This window comes from Mytilus trossulus, chromosome 10 (assembly GCF_036588685.1).
Source record: "Mytilus trossulus isolate FHL-02 chromosome 10, PNRI_Mtr1.1.1.hap1, whole genome shotgun sequence".
Lineage (NCBI taxonomy): Eukaryota > Metazoa > Mollusca > Bivalvia > Mytilida > Mytilidae > Mytilus > Mytilus trossulus.
Window position 1 is genome coordinate 54,032,824 of NC_086382.1, and position 21,828 is coordinate 54,054,651.

The 21,828-nt window shown below is 30.7% G+C and overlaps 1 protein-coding gene across 1 annotated transcript in view; it reads left to right on the plus strand.

The window, feature by feature from the left end:
• The first annotated feature begins 506 nt into the window (after positions 1 to 506).
• LOC134686350 (uncharacterized) overlaps positions 507 to 21,828 on the plus strand; it is a 29,893-nt gene continuing 8,571 nt past the window's right edge. Inside the window, exons 1-2 of the mRNA XM_063546026.1 lie at positions 507 to 885; positions 9,137 to 9,400. Coding sequence (XP_063402096.1) covers positions 573 to 885; positions 9,137 to 9,400 — 577 coding nt within the window. The 5' untranslated portion in view covers positions 507 to 572. The remainder of the gene's footprint in view (positions 886 to 9,136; positions 9,401 to 21,828) is intronic.

A 21,828-nucleotide genomic window follows, 5' to 3' on the forward strand; every position in this document is an offset into this window, starting at 1 on the left:
CAGCCCATGAATAGGATACATGAACCATTTATAATCACCTTATTTTAAACAATTGAATATTTATTTTGATCAATGTAGCTTCCCTTCAATTTCAAATTTCGTTTCCGGTTTTGCTAATATGTTTAAATTTTGGCTTTATTCAATTTGTAACTCGGCCAACGCTTTCTATATACTTTTTCAGCAATTTTTATCTAAACTTCATATTTTATCAAATAATTCTTTACAATTAAATTCTCTCTATATATAGAACTGAAAGGTTTGAAATAAATTCAAAATACGTAAAATGTTGAATAATAATTTTCACTCACTTTAAACATTCACGAATAACAATTAATGTAAAATGTTAGTTCGTGTTTTAATTGGTTATCTAATGTAAATGTTTAATCGGTTTTCAATTTCATAGACTTTTTAAAGCAATATAGGAAGTTTGCAGGCGTGTTCATCACGAACTTTATTTAGAAAATACGATAACAAATTAAACAGTATAAGCCATTATTGTGGAACACATTAGAAGTGAAATATTGTACATTTTCTATAATGTTTTACACTGCAAAAGAATATGACTTGGTACTATGATAGACTTTAAAATGAGAAATTATTTACAGTTGTGTTTAGTCATATTTCACATTAAATTATTACATGCAGTAAATATAAATAAGCGAATATTCCCCTTATATATAAAGAATGGCGTCAGATTGGATTATCCTTATCATTCTGAACAAATTGGACAATATAATTTAGTATTATGTGGATTATTGTGTACAAATGATGTGCAATGTATAGCTTCAAGTCTTTCACGTGCAGACTTTACTTGCAAATTGCACAAAAATGTTATTTCGTCAGAAGTTATTGACAGTGACGCAACGCTTGTTTATCAAAATGAAGGTTAGTACTTTACGTCTATGGAAAATGGATTTGTAATTGTATAACAATACAAGGCTAAAATAACTCATATAAAAACTCAAATGAAGATAGTCGGTACAGAAAAACAAAACCGGGTACAATACACAATGTCCAATCAAATTATATCAGAAAAAATAATTTCATGCTTCCGAAATAATTTTCTGGGTTGATCTTTATCAGAACAGCTCATATCGAATATTTGAAATGCAAGGATATACGAGAACCTGTCAGTTTAACCCTAATTGAAATGCCTCATCTTTTTAATTCATATCATGTATTTCTTAGAATGTTTTCAACGGAAATGAAAATAATATTTAAATAACGCCAATGGATATTCAATGAGGTTATATTATTAAACGTAAATTATTGATAAATTTCTTATTTAATCAAATCACATATATATGTGTCTATTTATAAAGCAAAAGATTTAAAGAATTCCTGCTATTATATTTTTTTTTGGCTTGGTAAAAATTTTGATAACATATATACACTTTGTTGCGACTTATTCATTCTAGTTGCATGGAATAAAATTGAGAATGGAAATGGGGAATGTGTCAAAGAGACAACAACCCGACCAAATAAAACACAACAGCAGAAGGTCACCAACAGGTCTTCAATGAAGCGAGAAATTCCCGCACCCGGAGGCGTCCTTCAGCTGGCCCCTTAACAAATATATACTAGTTCAGTGATAATGAACGCCATACTAATTTCTAAATTGTACACAAGAAACTAATATAAAAATAATACAAGACTAACAAAGTCTTTATTGTTTGTTTTGTTTATCGAATCAGTAATTAAAACGATTTGAAACACGAGTGAAAAGATTTCGTTTTTAATTCTACAATGTCATAAATTTTAGAATGGAAATTATGTTTACAAATTCAATTCTTTGACATTCCGGGGAATTGTGTTTCAACACTGTTCGCGACAATGATGTGTGGAGTCTGGCCTAATTACTGAGATAAACCGACAGTTGATAACAAAGTGGATGACGCTTTGCTTTTGACTTCTTTTCCTGGTTAATTTTATGTTATTTAATCAGTCGTTGAATGGTAGTTTCAAGTATGGTTTTAATTGTACTGTATATGTCTTCTGAATTTGAGTTGGATTGGTTTTTTATTCTATGATAATTGATATTGGTTTTTATATGAGGTTTATTTCTCCACAAGTCTGGCTGCTATAGAGGATGAAATCAAAACAGTAGCGTTCTTTTTAGGAGTTGAAAGGGGATTCCCTGATCGGAATAATTGGAAGCGGATTTCGTTTACACAACACTACCTTATTTTTTTCTGCAGATCGGCATAACTTGTAATGTGTTATTTATTTTAAAATACTCGGTTTTATAGCTGTAGGAAGATGTGGTACGAGTGCCAATGAGACAACTCTCAATCCAAATAACAATTCATAAAAGTAAGCTAAGTTGCTATTACAGTGGACTGTTTTGTTATTCCAGTCACCGGTACAACAAGAGGAGAGCTAAAAATTGATAACACTTATTTTTGTTATAACACTGAAAATTATCTGAGTATTTACAACTTTTGTGTTTTCGTTTTCGTACAGCCCAAGACAACTGAAAAACGATTTACACTAAACTGCGCTTTCATTTTTACCGTGACAACTAGAAGAGGTTGCGAATTACCAACATTAGCTTAGTTCTGCTTCTTTTAATGCACATAGTTTTATTCACGAACATTGCCAGTTGTTGACCTTTGAAGTCTACTTTATCTTTTACGATTTGGGGTTTTATTAAAAAGAATATTTGGTATAGCCAATGACACAACTATCTACTAGAGACCAAATGACACAGAAACCAAAACTAAAGATCGACGTACGGCCTACAACAATGCACAATGGCCATACGACATATTTAGCTATAAAAGGCCCATACATGACAAATGTAACACAATTCAAACGAGAAAACTAACGGCCTAACTAACGTACAAAAAATGAACGAAAAACAAATTTGTAAAATATCAACAAATAACAACCACGGAATTACCTGCTCCTGACTTGGGACAGATACATGCATACAGTTTGTGTCAGGGTTAAACATGTTAGCTGGACCCCAACTCTCCCAAAACCTTGGACAGTGGTGTAACAGTAAGACATAAGAACGAACTATAAAAATCAGTTGAAAAAGACTCAAATCATTAGATGGAAACAAATAGAAATACATCTAAAATAAACTCAGGATGGAAGTGGCCGGGGACTTGTATATCCCAACAACAAAAATACAATGAGGACTGATCTGAGAGTACTTGCAGTTACTGACAGCTATTTCAAAGCCACTTACAACTATTTATGAAAAAAAAGCATGCATCTAAAACTTAATCATCAATCAGTACACATTTAACATCCAATTAATTTGGTATAGAGACGTCATAAGCAGACAGAGAAAAACATGATCTTTAGCAATGCCAAGATAACAAAAACCAATCCTTATAGAACTTCCGTTACAATCTTCACATCGCATATGTTCAAGCTAACATGGTTGGAATGTTTTCAAATATATGATAGCATACTGGACTCAAATAATGCAACACGCAAACAATAATCAAATTTAGAAAAATGTATGATCAGAATGGCGTATAGTTTTTCTTATATGAAGTGAATAATGTTAACAATGTCTTTCTAATATTCGTTAAAATTAAAACTTCTTTTATCTTCCGTTGTGCTAAATATGAACAAAATAAATCGTATCAATCAAAAAGTTGTGTGCAACAAAAGAACACATTTTACCACAATTGAAGTTCTTATGAAATCATTGACGACAACGATATCAGAGAGTTTTTATAAAATATTTTTTCCCCGTAGTTATAATTATTCCGAATTATAAGATAGTTAATTCAGAAACTATTTTACATTAATTAGAATTTACATGTCATTAGGAGGGACTTTTTGTTATGAATTCCCCCCCCCCAAAAAAAAACAGTTCCGTAGTTTTGTTGTTTTTCTTTTTACTGTTCAAGTTAATGACATGATTTGTATCAATATCTAGTGGTATAATATAATCTTATTTCCGAAAGTGCATCAGTGGAGATACCTTGAAGTCAGTACCAATTGTTTAATTAAACTCCTTTATTCAATAAGTCGAACTTTTTCTATTGAATTTTAAATGTCCCGGAAAGATTATCTTTTAGATAGAAATAAAATTGGCTTGTCACATCAATCAAATTATGCACTTCACCATTCGAAAACCCAAATGTTGATCGATAAGTCATGATATTGTTTTGAATAACTTGCGTGCTTTCTGTATATATGTTGTTGTTAATTGAACAATATGTTAACATCCGTGATCGTTATTAAAACCATTTTAGTATTAAACATTTGCTTACTCAAAATAGACATCTTCTAATATGACGTCCTTATTACGCTTTGTAAACAAAGCCGTGTTCTAATGAGCATAAAAAATATGTTTGACACATGCGCACGAGCTAACTGTGTATATAAACGTTATTTCCATCGTTATCCTTTAAAATGTATACATTTAAGTAGCTAGCATAAACTTTTATTATATATTTTTATAAAACAACATATATTTCCCCTGCTCGTGGTTTTTAAACTTATCAAATATGAATTGTAATGCACAGACTTCTCGGGAAGGAAACGGGAAAAGCCAAACGTTTTTTTTCGGTATTTTCTTACGCTTCGACCTATACAAATAGTGCATTTGTCCTATTAGAATCGAAATAATTCCTTCATGTCATGCTCTATGATCATTTTAACATGGGTAGGCATTATATTTGACCACATTTTACACCTCGCTAACGCTCAGTGTAAAATATTGACAAATATAATGCCTACTCATGTTAAAATGAGCATAGAGCATGACATGAAGGAATTATTTCTTAAGTAGATAAGAGGATAAAATGCATCTGTACTTGAATTGTTCATCCGGATGTGTATAATACATTTTGATAGAAAGCGAAATGGCAGAATAAAATCATATGGTTTGTCCATTAGAATAAAAACAAATACAAAGTATTATGTTTTTATAATATTTATTGAATAACTGCTTCCATCTAGTCAATCGTCTATTACCGTCCTTCTTAACTCATGTTGTATTTATTCAATTTTTCGTCTCTGTCTTTCTTTTTTTTTTATCATTTTCATTTCTTATCTTACAATGTTATTCACAGCAATACTTAATCCTTGCCGATAATCGATTTCAAAGTTTACGCTGAAACCTAATGAATGACTACATTTAAAAAAAAAGTAGTATGTTATTATAATATTTATTGAATAAATCCTTCCATCTAGTTAAGTTTCCATTCGCGTCCTTCTAAGCTCATGTTGTATTTATTAAATTTTTTCGTCATTATCTTTTTTTTTTTTTTTTATCATTTTTCATTTGTTATATAAAAAGGGAACTCACAACGATTATTAACCCTGCCCGCCAGTCGATTTAAAAGATAACGGTGAAGCCTGACGGAAGACTACGTTTAAAAAAAATCAACAAAAAACAAGCCCCCAAGGATGACTTGGGAATATAAGTGTGGTCACTTGGTCTTCTTCCGACCGGCAGTAAAACGCTTGCCAAATCGTTTGGTTGTGCGGGATGTATCAAGTTTGCAGCCACGTCCGGTCACAATGATGACGTTAAATTCCATGCCTCAAGTAAAGAGAGTGCCACTCTTTTTTAATTCCTATTCAATTTACCATCATTTTCCAATGGCAGCTCAAATTTCTCCGACTAACATCCTGGATGGACTCTTTTATTACTACCTACCTATTGTATTTATTGTTAACTTGTTCTCGTCCCAAACATGCATGAAATATTTGCCACTGGACGTTTAACATCCAACAATAAATCAATCAATAAGAAAACAATGATGTGAAAACCTGTCATAGAACGACTAAAATAATCATATTCGTATACCATCTAATAATCAATTAAATATTGTACCCTCAACTCGCGTTAATTGAAACTGTGTAGGCTTATTTATTCATTTTTAAAGGGCAAATAAATAATGTTCAGCTTCTTTTGTATATATGTAAGTTATAACATGCTGTATATCATAGTCGTACAATCTATTCAACAGGACCTCATATCGGCATTTCAGTTTTCTGTTAATTATAATTTGTAAGCAATTGGCCATTTATGCAATGTAGTATTTCCTTCTTTTACAAGACTATGTCATTATGAACTTCGTGAACATGTTAGTTAACGTGCCATACTATTTATAGTAGTGCGTTGGCCTTCAATACATTTAAATCACTGCTTGAAGCTATGCATTTTTCCTATCCCAGATTAGTTCAAATACATTTAAACGAACAAAATAAGAAATTATTACATTCACTATTTTATTGACCAAAGCATGTGTTAGATGTTATCCCTTATAACTTTTACTTTGGTCCGTTTTTTATGCGTTCATTATAATTGCATAGATGCACTAACAGTGAAGCTTCAATTTATACATTGTTGCGTGTTTGTTGTATTATCTACATATATATATATACAACAAAAAATTTGCGAACGCAAATTTACAAATCTGACATTGTTGGGTGATGTTTAGACGAGTTGTATATACATAATGCACACAGCCATGTATCACCATCATTGATGGTGATCCGATGGATGAATCTGTTGTAGAGTTGTCACTGACTCAGACGTACTTATATATTTATACTGACATTTAACTCTGTTGCATAAGCAATACGACGGGTGCCGCATGTGGATCAGATTCTGCTTACCCTTCCGGAGCACCAGAGATCACTCCTAGTTTTTGGTGGGGTTCGTGTTGTTTATTCTTTGGTTTTCTGTGTTGTGTCATGTGTGCTATTGTTTTTCTGTTTGTCTTTTTTCATTTTTGGCCATGGCGTTGTCAGTTTGTTTTAGATTTGTAAGTTTGACTGTCCCTTTGGTATCTTTCGTCCCTCTTTTGCAACGTTTAAACGTGCTGAAGTAACATCATTATTTTATGTTTTAAACGTTATAACTCAATAATGACATGTTTCACCGCCTATAATCTTTGTTGACCAGAAAAGTCGTCTGATGATGTCCTTTTTTCTGATTGTGATATTTATTAAGAGTACGGATATACAGTGTGGGGGATACGTGTATAGCAGGGGATGCTTATCCTGTCGAAACAATTTTGCATGTTGATAAGGAAGTCATGCGACTCTCTCAGTTTTTTTTGTATAAATATTCAATTCTTATATGGGGGACATCCAGTTGCGCCAAAATTAGAATTTTGCGCCACAACATATTTTAACCTATACCAATCTGATCTATTTGTACCAGCTTATATTACTATCAAAGGAAAATCACATATAATCAATATTGGAACATTATCATGTTTTGCGAACCGTTCCAGATTATTCAAGGTATTCGTTGTTATTCTGTGGTTAACATGGTGTAATGCACTATAACACTATAATACTATTATTTATTAATTTCTCTGTTTCGAGTGTTGTTACATTTATTTGAACTGTATTGCTGTCATGTGATTTTTTCATTTTAGTTATATATTCAATATTGCCATAACGGGTTTTGCTAGCCACAAAATCAGAATCAACCAACCATTTTTGTTAAAATGTCCTGTACCAAGTTAGAATTATGGCAGTTGTGAACAATAGTTCGTTTCTATGTGTGTTGTATTGTCGACAGTTTTTTGTTGCATTTCAATGTTTTTGAGACTGTCATTAAAGTGAGAGGGTTAGCGCTATAGAACCAGGTTTAATCCACCATTTTCTACATTTGAAAATGCCTGTACCAAGTCAGGAATATGACAGTTCTTTTTATTCGTTTTTGATGCGTTTGTTATTTGATTTTGCCATGTGATTATGTACTTTCCGAATAGATTTTCCTCTAAGTTCAGTATTTGTTGTTGTGTTGTTGTTTTCCTCTTACAGTTAATGAGTTTCCCTCAGTTTTAGTTTGAAATCAGGATTCATTCATTCAGCACGATAGGAGATCACAAAGGTCAATCAAAACTCATAAGTGGTAAATACACCACAGTTTAGAAAAACGCAACACTCAATGATACACACTGCAATTCCCAAAGATACGTTTAACCTACTCTATTTGTCAAACTTTTCGTAATTATAGTTACACAGAAGAAAGGGGACAATTAAGGTAGAAAATTTTTAATAACCGAGTCATCTTAGGCAATGACATTTCATAACTATCAATTATGTTAAATGCGTTCATTAATCTCGAAGTTATAACTGCAGTGTTGTCATTAAGAACCTTTCAGTCAACCTTTTGTTGGCAAGCAATATATACTCATTTTAAGGTACATCAACTTCTAGAATAGTACCACATAATAAGTAAATTAATTTTATCTCGTTTGGTGAAAACCCATGTTTACAATGTAATTGAACTGTCAATGTTCAGTTGTAAGTCAAAAAATGATCTAGACCCTTATGATTATCTGCGGTATTCTCTATTTTAAGTTTTAAGTTCATGTTCAATTGGAGAGGGACAATAAAGTCAACTTGGATGTACTGTAGAGCTTTTTCACTGCAAAAATAAAGTTGAAATGAGGTCTATGATATAAAATGGAGTCTCACTTCTTTTTGCAATTGAAATATTAAATATTGTTTGACATTTGATAATAGACATATCCATGTGTGTGATACAAAATGTCATTTTTTTTAATTTTTTTTTTATTTGGTTGATTAATGTTAACTCCACTGCATATCCATTAATACAGAAACCAAAAGAATCTAATCAATGCTTAAAAGCATGATTATTTCACAAATGGATTAGTAATAGTTAAGATAGAATAATCGGAAACCATCCGATCTATTTAGAATAAATATCGACTCATTACCTTCTTTTTCTCATTAAGCAAAATGAAAACATGTTTCAGCTCATTCTCTTCATGAACTTGCACGTTTACATTTTTAGACGAAAATATTCTCAAATAAAACTTGACATATAGCTCTTTTGTTGTCTCGATTTTATACAAATTTAGCTTTCAAATATTCCGCTTAGAGCGTTCGGAAGAAGTGTACTTCAGAAAAGCGCCTCGGAAATTTGTAACGATTTCTTTTCAAAGACACAAATATCTGTTTGTTAGGTCGGGCTTATAGACCTTTATAAGTTTCTTCTTCATATATTTTACATCGCGTTGATAAATCATACCCACTTATAATTTTACAATTCAATATTTTATTTTTTTGATTTTTCTTAACATAAAATAACATTATAACTAGCTGAGTTCAAGACATTATTTATTCATTTTCTATATAAAAACCTGCTAAATGTCTTCAAATCATGTTTCAGCGATACAAACAACTACAGTGACAAATATGCCGACCACTACAGAAACATTTACGACAACAGAAATGGTAACTGAAATGATTACTACTACAGTTAAACCAACAACTGCTGAAACTGTTGTATCTTGGCCAGGTGGAACATACAGTTTAATGAAACCTGCTGTTGGATGTCCAGGTAATGACATCACGTGGTTGGAAGGCAACAGGTACCATGACACTGAAGATGACCAACGTTACAATGGCTATGTTGTCTCTACAAGCATGAGAGGTAATTTCCATTTAGGTTATTTTTATTCAAATAGAGCGGCTATAGCAGCAGTGTAGATTTTACTTTATTAGTTTTTTTCAGACGACTGGTTTGGTCGTTGGATATAGATTAAAGGTTTGAGCTTCTTATTCAAAGGTCAAAACATATATTTTAATATGTATATGCCCAGAACTTCTTGGAGTTTAAACTTGTTCTAAAAATCTGTACTTTCACTTTGAGCCTTCCTCATCATTCAATATTCGCCTATATCATATGTTTTTATACTAGTAATATACCCAAGGTATGTTTTTCTGGTATGAAATATAAAGGTCATATATGGGAATCAGTTAGTAAACAAAATAAAATATCTTTGAATTTTATATATCACCCAAAAGAGATGTTGCTTGTGAAACAGCTGTACCCTATATAGCGCAGAGAATGTTGCCAGTCATTTCTTTTCATTGTTAAAACTGTTGTAACCAAAATTTACTTTCCGGTTTTCTTTTTTTTATTATACTGTAGGGCTGATGTTGCATCAATTAAAACCCAATATCGTATTTGATTTGTTTAAAGAAAAATGTAAAATGCCTATTAACAGACAAAAACCGATAATTTTTTAATGGATATTTTAAATAATCTTATCATAGCAAAGATTTTTGTTCTAGCGGGGTTAGAACTCACAACCTCAGTGTTCACTGGCTAGTGATTGCAGGAGTAACTACGTACACCACTCGGCCACTGAAGCCCCTTTGATGTTATTAACAATGCCCATATTAATCTAAATACAAATATTTTCAGTCATTTTATTTGTTTGTCTTTTAAAAGAATAATGAGTCTTTCATTGAAGAGAAAATGTGTCACCAGTACGCACATTAGGTGCAGTTATATTATTATTTTAATGTTTTTACCGTAAACGATAGGCTGTGGTTTCCCGTTTGAATTAAAGTTTACAAACGTTTCATATTTACATGGATTAGGAATAACCCCACCCCCCCCCCCCCCCAACAACAAGAAAAAAATCACTGGACAACCAAAGTCACTGTGAAATATAAAACTTACAAATATGATCTACAATATTAATGTTAACAACTGCAAAACTGTATTTGAAACGTTATCGATTCAATGAAATGAAAGTTGTATTTTACGAAACCAACTTTTTTTAAACAAATATTTTCGATATCCAATTGCCAAATAATTGAAAATTAATGATTACAGACATAATGCTATATAATGCAATTAGTCTGACATTGATTTTCTCGTAAAACAAATCTAAAATGAAATTAAGCAATGTATAACATTGTTACATTTGATTCCAAACATTTCAAATAACATTAATTTATTTATAGCAAACATGAATTATATTTGAGATTTAAACAATTATACAAATCAAATAAAATTTTCAATGCAAAATAGCTAATGTTGATCGAAATTTTCAACTCTAAAGCATTTTTATAAAGATATATCCAAGAAGGCGAATCATGCATAGAACAATTAGTATGTTTCACTTTGATTTTAACAACAATGTTTTCTACTTTTTAAATAACAACATTGCATACAACTCTTGAGCTTTTCGCACGAAAGCAAAAACGGAAGTCACATTCCTGTCAAATGTCAGTACCAGACTGATTTGTAGTTGAGATTTGAATGATAATAGTTTGTTCATTGATATCAAAGTCTATTTTGTATGAAGCTTAAAGCAAAAGTCTAACGTTAAATAATGTAATGTATTACTTTTATAATTCGGAACACAACAAGCTGTATAAATATGCATGGTATGTAGTAGGTGAACATTGAATACTTGCAGGCTTAATATTTTATATATATGGATCAAAAGTATAAAGAAATACTTTGGTATTAATTGAATATAAATGTAAAATTCAAAGCTGAATGCACTTGGTTACATTTTATTATCATATAAAACTCTCGACCTTATTGCTATGATATTTGAGTACTATAAGTTTTTTCTGGTTCAAAGACTGACATATTGCATTTCCTTGTAAAACGTTCAACTGTGTCACTAACCTCAAGTATCGTTTCCGTTTCAAGTGAAACAGTTCAAACATCAATTTGGTTGCACAGTATCATAATTAAGCAAAGCAATTACAGTTTTTACTGCACAGTCGAGTTAGACATACATTCACTATGAAATGTCTTGTTCTTAATCGACGGTGGATTAGTAGGTTGGTATCAAAGCCTTTTTTTTTCGTTTTTACATATATATATATGGTAGAGTAATTTTGGTGTAGTATAGTTTTATTCTGAAAGTTTTGAATCAGGTTGAGTTGGCTGGAACATTATGCTCCTATGAGTATTATTTGTACGACATTTGTTTTATACAATATGTACAAGATATGTATGGAATTAAAACAAACACTTTCAACGATGAGTAATTAAAGCGAAATTGTAGTATTGTATTGTTCGATATTTTCAATGACGAATGGAAAACCCAATGCGCAGCATGGGTTCTTGAGTTTATTTAAAAGCAAAATATTTAAAACATGTAAATTATTTTTGTATAATTCTATAAAATAAATCTTAGGGCGTGTTATATGACTGTCAATGAGACATTTGTTCATCAAATACTACATTAGGCAAACAGCAAACATAAAATAATTACTCAGTAGGTTGCACTTCTGTAACAGTGACTTGACTGTTAGTGTTGTTCTCCACCAATTGCAACTCATTCAAAATTTTGACCAAATTGCAATTTGTTTCATTAAACCAATTTGTTCAACTGGTCAAAAATTTTAACAAATCGTTAAGTTAAAATGTGAAAGTGCAAGGTGATAAAATAAAACATACTTACATTGACTTACAATCCTATAAGACTTTAACTCCACTGTATTGATGTAGTTACTAAATCTGTCTATCAATCAGTATAGTTATAGTATAGCCATTACCATACTAAAGGTCAACTGTTTTATTTTGAATTGCTATAAAAATGTCCAAACTAAGCTTTTATATAGTTTTTCTTTTGAAAAGGATTTTATATTTATAAGAATATAAGAACTAATATTCTAGTTCCTTTGCATTACAAAACAAACGGCTCTGAGGAATATTTATCATGTTCTATATACCTTCAATTTTTTTAAAGTTTAAACAGTTACTGCAATTCTGTACTACCATTCCCGTTACTTTGTGGATTCATATTTTAATTTGGCCGCTATCTATGTGTATTTCAACTGTTAAAATTTATAGGGAGTGTCAACTTAAAAAAGACGAATGATAACAAAATATGACACCGTTCAAATGACAAAAAACATCAAAGTGTTTTATACTAACACAATAAAAGTAACACAATCAACTGACCACAACAACTGGCTAATTCCTGAAGTCTTTCGATTGGGCGATCACGATCAAGTTTATTATTTACTTGTTGCTATGTTTTTTATTGATGCACTTTGTGGGTTTGTTTAAAGTTATTGTTGATTCATTTATAAGGTTTGATAAATATAGCATATAGTTATGCTGTCTGAGTGCTGAGAATTATTAACTTATATACACTCGAGCTCATTTGTTTGCTGTAAATGATATGCATTAATAGACTAGGAATAAAGCATGTTTTCATTTCCTGTGCATTCTACCTTTAGTGCACATTTCTATGTTTATTTTCTTATAAAATAATTAACTTTCAGAATGCAAAGGAATAAATCAGAAATCATATTAGAAAAATAAGTACACTAACCCGTAAACACTTCCTCGCGCATTTAAATGTTCTTGAACTAAGTTTCCTAGTTGATAAAAAGTAGAAATTAATTGAATACATTTGTTAAAAGATGTTTCAAAGTACTACATTTATATTTTCATAAATTTAAAAGATAGTTTTCCGCAATTAAACCTTCGTTATTAACGTATGAGCCCATCAAACAGATATCTCTTGCTGTTAAAGTGTCTGTTACCAAGTCAGGAATATAACAATTGTAGGCCATTCGTTTGTGTGAACTTTTCATTTTGCCATTTAATTATGAACTTTTCGTTTTGAATTCCTCGGAGGAGTCTTTTTGTGATTTTACGTTTTACAAGATAAAATTGCATAGAAATAAGGTCCTGCTCCGGATATAAGTCATAAAACTTCCTAGTAAAATTCTTTTTTTTTTATTATTTATTATTGACTGATTTTTACCTGATTATAAGCGTATAAATTCGAAACTTGAAGATTTATTTGCCTTTAGCAAACGACCACTGTAAACTTTCAACTGCTGGCTTATATAAAGTCCTTCCATTGCGTATACTTCACATATACACCATTCCAATGTTCACCATACACCGTTACATGTACATAATCCTTTCGTCCACTAAGTTGTCCCGTTGTAATCAAATCATTTCTAACAAATTATTACAGTTTGTTCTTATGTTTTCTGTTTCACCAGGTGTCCGCAAATATTGGAAGTAAAGTGCATTTAATAGAGTACTATATGGTTTGGTTTTTTCTCATAGCTGAAGGCCATGTAGTTACATAAAATCGTTCATTTTTTTTGTCAATTTGGTGTCTACGATTTTTTTAACAGTTTTGGGACTATCAACTACGTTTCAAGTGTTTAAGATGTGTTTCCATTTTTATCCCACATTTTGCTTATTTCATACATTGTCGATTCAATGAAATACAAATTGTATATTAAGTAATCAATTGTTATTAAACAAATTTTTGGAGACAATTTAATGCGAAATAGATGAAACTTTTTCAGCACAAACATTAGGCTATATAATGCAATTAGTTTATCATTGATGTAACAGTAAAAAAAACTAAAATGAAATAAAGCACTGTACTTAGTTGTTTTACATGATTAAGAACAATAACATTTGATTATTTATAACTAAATAGATTTATGTTTGACAAACTTTCAAATCAAAAAACATTTCCAACGCAAAATGTTGGTCGAAACTTTTAACTGTGGAGCAATGATTTCTTTTTTAAAAATAACAACATTTCATACAACTCTCAGTGAGGTTTTCATAGGAAAGCAAAAAAGGAAGTATCTTACCTTCCTGTAAAATAGCAGTACCAGACGGATATGTAGTTTAGGTTTGATTTATAATAGTTTGTTCTTGACATCAAATATAAAACAGAAGAGGTGGTATGATTGCCAATGAGACAACTATCCACAAAAGACCAAAATGACACAGACATTAACAACTATAGGTCACCGTACGGCCTTCGACAATGAGCAAAGTCTATACGGCATAGTCAGCTATAAAGGGCCCCGATAAAACAATGTAAAACAATTCAAACGAAAATACTAACGGCCTTATTATGTAAAAAATGAACGAAAAACAAATATGTAAAACATTAACAAACAACAACCACTGAATTACAGGCTCCTGACTTGGGACAGGCACATACATAAATAATGTGGCGGGGTTAAACATTTAAGCGGGATCCCAACCCTACCCCTAACTTGCGACAGTGGTATAACAGTACAATATAAATAGAACTATAATCAAAGTCAATTTTGTATGAAGCTTGAGGCGAAAGTCTCAATATCTGCAAAAAGCATTTTGAACTAGACTTAATAATCATTTATCTTAGAATGTATACGACACTTGTTATAATACGAACAACAACAAGCTGTATACATATGCTTGCCATGTTAAAGGCGAAAATTGGATAATTGCAGGCTTAATATCTTAAATATCGACCAACCATATAATAGGAATAAATCTATTATAATTGAATAAAAATGTTTAATTCAAAGATGAATGAATATGGTTACGTTTCATTGTCATTCAAACTCTCGATCCAATTGCTTTAATACTTATGGGAAACATCGCAAGCATTAAGAGGAATATATCATTCCATGTTCAAAGTCTCTGATCGATTTAATTGGTTCTGTATATCTTTATATCATTGGAGTATAATTTGACGACATTTATTCAAACAAACTTTTATTAATATATTATTAATAAATGCATGTAACAAAAAACAACAAACACTTTCAAGAATTAAAAAAGTTTAAATGATATTGTAATAGTGCACCCTTCTATGTGTATTATCATATGACATAAGTAGCTAATAGAAAGCAAGGGAAGCGAATCAGACATCATATTGGATGAAAAAGTACACTGACCCATTCAATACTTCTCCAAGCGTCTACATATACTTGAATTGGGTGTCCTAGTTGATGAAAAATATAGCAATTAATTGAATAAATGTGTTAAAAGGTGTTTCAAGATACTTGAGTTATATTTCTATAATATTACATGTTAGTTTTCCTCCATTACACCTTAATAATCAACGTGTTAGCTCATTAAGTAAATAGCCTTGCAGTTGAAGTGTCTATAACCAAGTCAAGGAATATGACAGTTGTTGTACATTCGTTTCATTTATTATTTATTATTTACTTGTTACAAGTTTATTCTTGATAAATGCACTTCGACGAATTTGTTGAACGTTTTTTGCTGATTCATTTATCAGGTTTGAGGAATAAAGCATCTAGTCATGTTGTTTAAATGATAGGAACTATTAACTAATATGACCTCGTTTGTCTGCAGTAAATGATATGGATTAGTATAATCGGGATAAAGCATGTTTTCATTTCCTGTACATTCTACTATTAGTGCACATTGATATGTGTATTCTCTTATGAAATAATTAACTTTCAGAAAGAAAAGGAATAAATCAGATATCATATTGGATGAACAAGTGCACTTACCTGTTCAACACTGTCTCGAACGTCTACATGTACTTAAATTAAGTTGTCTAGGTGATGAAAAGTAGCAATTGATTGAATAAATGTGGTAAAAAAAGGTGTTTCAAAATGCTTTATTTCTATTTGTATACAATTTAATGATGATTTTCCTCAATTACACCTACAATATCAACGTGTGATCTCATTAAACAAATATCTCTTGCTGTTGAAAAGCCTATTACAAAGTCACGAATATGACGGTTGCTGTCCATTCGTTTCATGTAATTGAGTTTTGATTTTGCCATTTGATTATGGTCTTTTCGTTTTGAAATTTTCTTTGGTTTCATTATTTTTGTAATTGTACTTTTTAAAAGATAAGCGTGCTTAGATAACATCAGCTGCTCCGGATTTTAAGGATAGTACAATCTTCTTCCTAGTATAATTGGTTTGTTTTATTTCTGATCTAACTTTCTTGTTGTATTAACTGATTTTCCCCTGATTATGAGCGTATAAATTCTAAACTTGGAAGATTTATTTGCCTTAAGCAAATAACCATTTTGGACTTTCAACTCCTGATCAATATAAAGTCCTTCCATTGCGTATATTTCACATATACACCATTGTACCGTACACCATACACCGTTACATGTACATAATCTCTTCTTCCAATAAGTTGTCCCGTTGTAATCAAATCATTTCCCACTAATTGTTAGTTTGTTCTTAGGTTTTCCTGTTTTACCAGTGTCCGCGGATATTGGATGTAAAGTGCATTTTATAGTTTACTATATGGTTGGGTTTTTCTCACAGCGGAAGACCATGTAGTTACATGAAATCGTTCATATGTTTGTCATTTTGGTGTCGACGAATGTTTTTTTTACAGTTTTGGATACTATCCACTAAATTTCAAGTGTTAAAGTTGTGTTTCGATCTATATCCCACATTTTGTTTATTTCATACATTATTGATTCAATAAAATGAAAATAGTATTTTAAGTAATCAATTGTTATCAGAGATGTTTTTGCGACGATTTAATGCGAAATAAATGAAACTTTTTCAGCACAAATATTATGCTATATAATGCAATTAGTTTATCATTGATTTAATAGTTAAAAAACACTAAAATGAAATAAAGCAATGTATTAAGTTGTTAAACATAATTCAGAACAATAACATTTAATTACTTATATCAAACTAAATTTATGTTTGAGGTTTTGATTAACTTTCAAATCAAATAAATTTTCCAACGCAAAATGTTGCTCGAAACTTTTTAACTGTGTAGTATTTAAAAGTCGATATATACATATTTGGGGATGCGAATCAAGCTAAGAACAAACAGTGCGTTTTACTTGGATTTCATTAACAATGTTTTTTACTTTAAAAATAACAACATTTCATTTCTTAGTGAGCTTGTCATACGAAAGCAAAAAATGAAGTCGCACAGCTTCCTGTAAAATTGAAGTACCAGACTGATCTGTAGTTGAGATTTGATGACTAATAGTTTGTTTATTGATATCAATGTCGATTTTGTGTGAAGCTTGAGGCAAAAGTCTCAATATTTGCCAAAGGTTTTTTAATTTATAGATTTAATTATCATTTTTCATAGAATGTATAACGACACTTGTTATAATTCGGACAACAAAAAGCTGCATACCTATGTGTTATGTTAAAGGTGAACATTGGATAATTGCATGGATTTATGAGCTTTAAACAGCGGTATACTACTGTTGTCTTTATTTAAATATTGATCAACCATATAAAAGAATAAATTTATCATAATTAAATAAAAAATCTAAATTCCGAGCTGAATGCACATAGTTACATTTCATTGTCATTCAAACTCTCGACCAAATTGCTTTAGTACTTAAGGGAAACATCGGAAGCATTGAGAGGGATATACCATTACAGGTTCAAAGTCTCGGGTTGAGTTAATTGGTTCTTTATGTCTTTATATTCCTACGAGTATAAATTGCACGATATTTGTTCAAACAAACTTTAATTGATATATTATTAATTAATGCATGTAACGAAAAAACAACAAGTACGTTCAACGTTAAAAAAAATCAAATGACATTGTTAAAGTACAATATATGTATTTTTTTATATTTGTAATGACGAATGAAAAATAAAATGCGCAGCAGGGGTTCTTGAATTTAAACTGTCTCATATTTGTTATCATTTGGCCTATTTCAAGAAAATACAGTAACATGTACATCATGAAGTTTAGTGTATAATAAAATAATTCCAGGAGTTATCAAGTTGTTGTGGTCGGTTGTTTAATTTTTTTCTTTTATTATGTTAGTATTTACACTACGATGGTGTTTTTTTATTATTATTATTATGTTAGTATTTACACTACGATGGTGTTTTGTTTTTTCTTCTTTTATGTTAGTATTTACACTACGATGGTGTTTTGTTTTTTCTTTAATTATGTTAGTATTTACACTTCGATGGTGTTTTTTTTCTTTTATTATGTCAGTATTAACACTACGATGGTGTTTTGTTTTTTAACACAAAACCCGGAAGTCGACCAGCTTCCTGTACACGTGCAGTACTAGACTGAACTGTAGTTAAGATTTGATTGATAATAGTTTGTATATTGATATCTAAGTCTATTTGTATAAATCTTTTGGTTAAAGTCTCAATATCTGCCAAAGCATTTTGAATTAGTATATTTGATTAGCATTTATCATTGAACGTAGCAAGACAAATCTTATAATTCGGACCACAAAAAGCTTTATACATATGCGTGGTATGTTGAAGGTGAACATTGAATATTTGCAGGCTAAATATCTCATATATTGATCAAACATATAAAGGAATAATTATCTTATAATTGAATAAAAGTGTAAAATTCAACGCTGAATGCACATGGTTACATTTCAGTATAATTAAAACTCTTGACCCAATTATAAAAGTACTTGAGGGAAACATTACAAGAGGGATATATCATTCCAGGGTCAAAGTCTAAGGTCGATTTCATTGGTACTTTATATTTTTATATTCCTAGGAGTATAACTGGTACGACATTTGTTCAAACATGAACATTAATATATTTAATATATAATACATGTACTGAACAAAAATAAGCACTTTTACCGATATAAAAACATTTAAGGTGGTACCTAACACTTTCACTAAAATTAATTTGGCTCGTTTAATTTTCATAAAATTTTGTCAAAGTATTTACTTTAACACTTTAACAAAAATATTTAAAGTTTTAAAAATTTTGAACCAACCGTTTTGTCAGAAAAATTACACTGGTTATATAGCAATTTGACAAACACCAATTTTGATCATTGAGAAGCTTAATATTCCTTTTACAACACAACGTAATTAAAACGTTTAGCTGACTTTACAGAGTTATCTCCCTGTAGTGTTAGGTACCACCTTAAACGAAATTGTAATTGTACAATATCTGTATTTTTTATATTTTTAATGACGAATAAAAAATAAAATGAGCAGCAGGGGTTCTTGAATTTTTTTGTGAGAAAATAGTTATCAAAGGTACTCGGATTATAATTTAGTACGCCAGACGCTCGTTTCGTCTACATAAGTGACGATCATATCAAAATAGTTATCAAAGGTACTAGGATTATAATTTAGTACGCCAGACGCTCGTTTCGTCTACATAAGTGACGATCATATCAAAATAGTTATCAAAGGTACTAGGATTATAATTTAGTACGCCAGACGCTCGTTTCGTCTACATAAGTGACGATCATATCAAAATAGTTATAAAGCCAAACAAGTAAATAGTTGAAGAGCATTGAGGATCCAAAATTCCAAAACATTTGTATTATTGTATTAAATAAAAGTAAGGATATTTGTTCCTCAAATATGGCATAAAGCAAGGAGCAAACATAAAAATAATTAGGTTGCACGTCTGTTAATAAAGACACTGCAATTTCCTTTTTACCACTGTGTCAGTTTAACTATGAAGTTTCGTAAAAAATCATATCCTATAATAGAAAGTTAATAGGGCTCACAAAACATACGGCTATGCGGCAAATTTTTAACAGTTATATGCCATATAGTTAAAACTTATACTAAAATTGTGTACTATCATGGCCTCTACTTTGGGTCTTCCTAATTTTTCATTTTGCATGCTATCCATATGTTTTTACACTGGCAAATTCATACGGTGTATCAGCTGTATTTACAAGATTCAACCTTTAATCAGCTTAACAACAATAGCCAAATCATAACAACATATGATACAGTTTAACAGACAATAATACCTACAGCGTAGTGTTGATACCAATACAATAAAAGAAAAAAATAAGTTATTTGTTTAAGGGGCACTAGGCGTCAAATTCATGGTCACCGATTTGACTCAAATTCTCATATTTGATTTATAACAATGTAAAACATTTATCCAAACTACCAAAAGTCCAAAAGAAACAGTTTACAGAGCATGGGTGAGAGAATATGTGGGTTAGTTTCGTGTGAGTTTTAGTCCAGACGCCATCTAATTAACTATCGATTTGAACTCAGATGACTATATAAGCGATGTAAACATAAATAAAGATATGAATAGATTGAACCAACACGTGCAATTGGATTTTTATAGGTCTGTTTGATTTTATTTTATAGATTAAACATATATGTTTCTCGTTGTTTTTAATCGTATAAGAATAATTTTATAAGGATCGAATAAGTAATCAAATGGTTACCGTAGTTTCACTTTTATTGTTGACATTCTTTTTCTTTACAAATAACCAGTACACGTACAACGCATGCGTTGTTTGTCTCTAGCTAGGGGTTTAACTGAAGTTCACATGAATATGGATTTATTGAGGTCGACTGATTCACTTGCAAGTGAATAGCAATGTTTTTTCACTTAATTTGACAAAATTGAACTTTTTTGGCTGCTAAAAGCGGATTGTTACAGTATTTCACTATTTCACTTCCATTATTGATTTAACAAAAACAATCTTACTTTAGATTTTTTATATATCTCGTAGCTAGTAAGTGCCCTTTTAAGACTCAGTTAACTTAGTTATTTACTTCTAACTGATACATTCATAAATGCTCTTTGACGGATTTTTTAAACTGTTGATTAAGTTATCATGTGTGTTAAATAAAGCATATGGTCATGCTGTTTCATTGCTTAGAACTGTTAACTTATATGAACTCGTTTTCTTACTGTAAATGGGATGGATTAATATAAACGGAATAGAGCATGTTTTCATTTGCTGTGCATACTACCATTGGTGCACTTTTCTACGTGTATTATCATATGAAATAAGAAGTTAACAGAAAACAAGGGAAGCGAATCAGACATCATATTCGATGAAACGTACATTGACCCGTTCAACCTTTCCTCAAGCGTCTAAATGTACATGAATTGAGTGTCCTAGTTGATGAAAAATACAGTAACTAATTGAATTAATGTGTTAAAAGGTGTTTCAAGATACTTGAGTTATATTTCTATAATATTACATGTTAGTTTTCCTCAATTACACCTTAATTATCTATGTCTTACTTAATCAAGTAAATAGCTCTTGCAGTTGAAGTGTCTATAACCAAGTCAAGGAATATGACAGTTGTTGTACATTCGTTTGATTTATTATTTATTATTTACTTGTTACAGGTGTATTCTTGATAAAGGCACTTCGACGAATTTGTTGAACGTTTTTTGCTAATTCATTTATCAGGTTTGATGAATAAAGCATCTAGTCATGTTGTTTAAATGATAGGAACTATTATCTTATATGACCTCGTTTGCTTGCAGTAAATGATATGGATTTGTATAATTGGAATAAAGCATGTTTTCATTTCCTGTACATTCTACCATTAGTGCACGTTGCTATGTGTATTCTC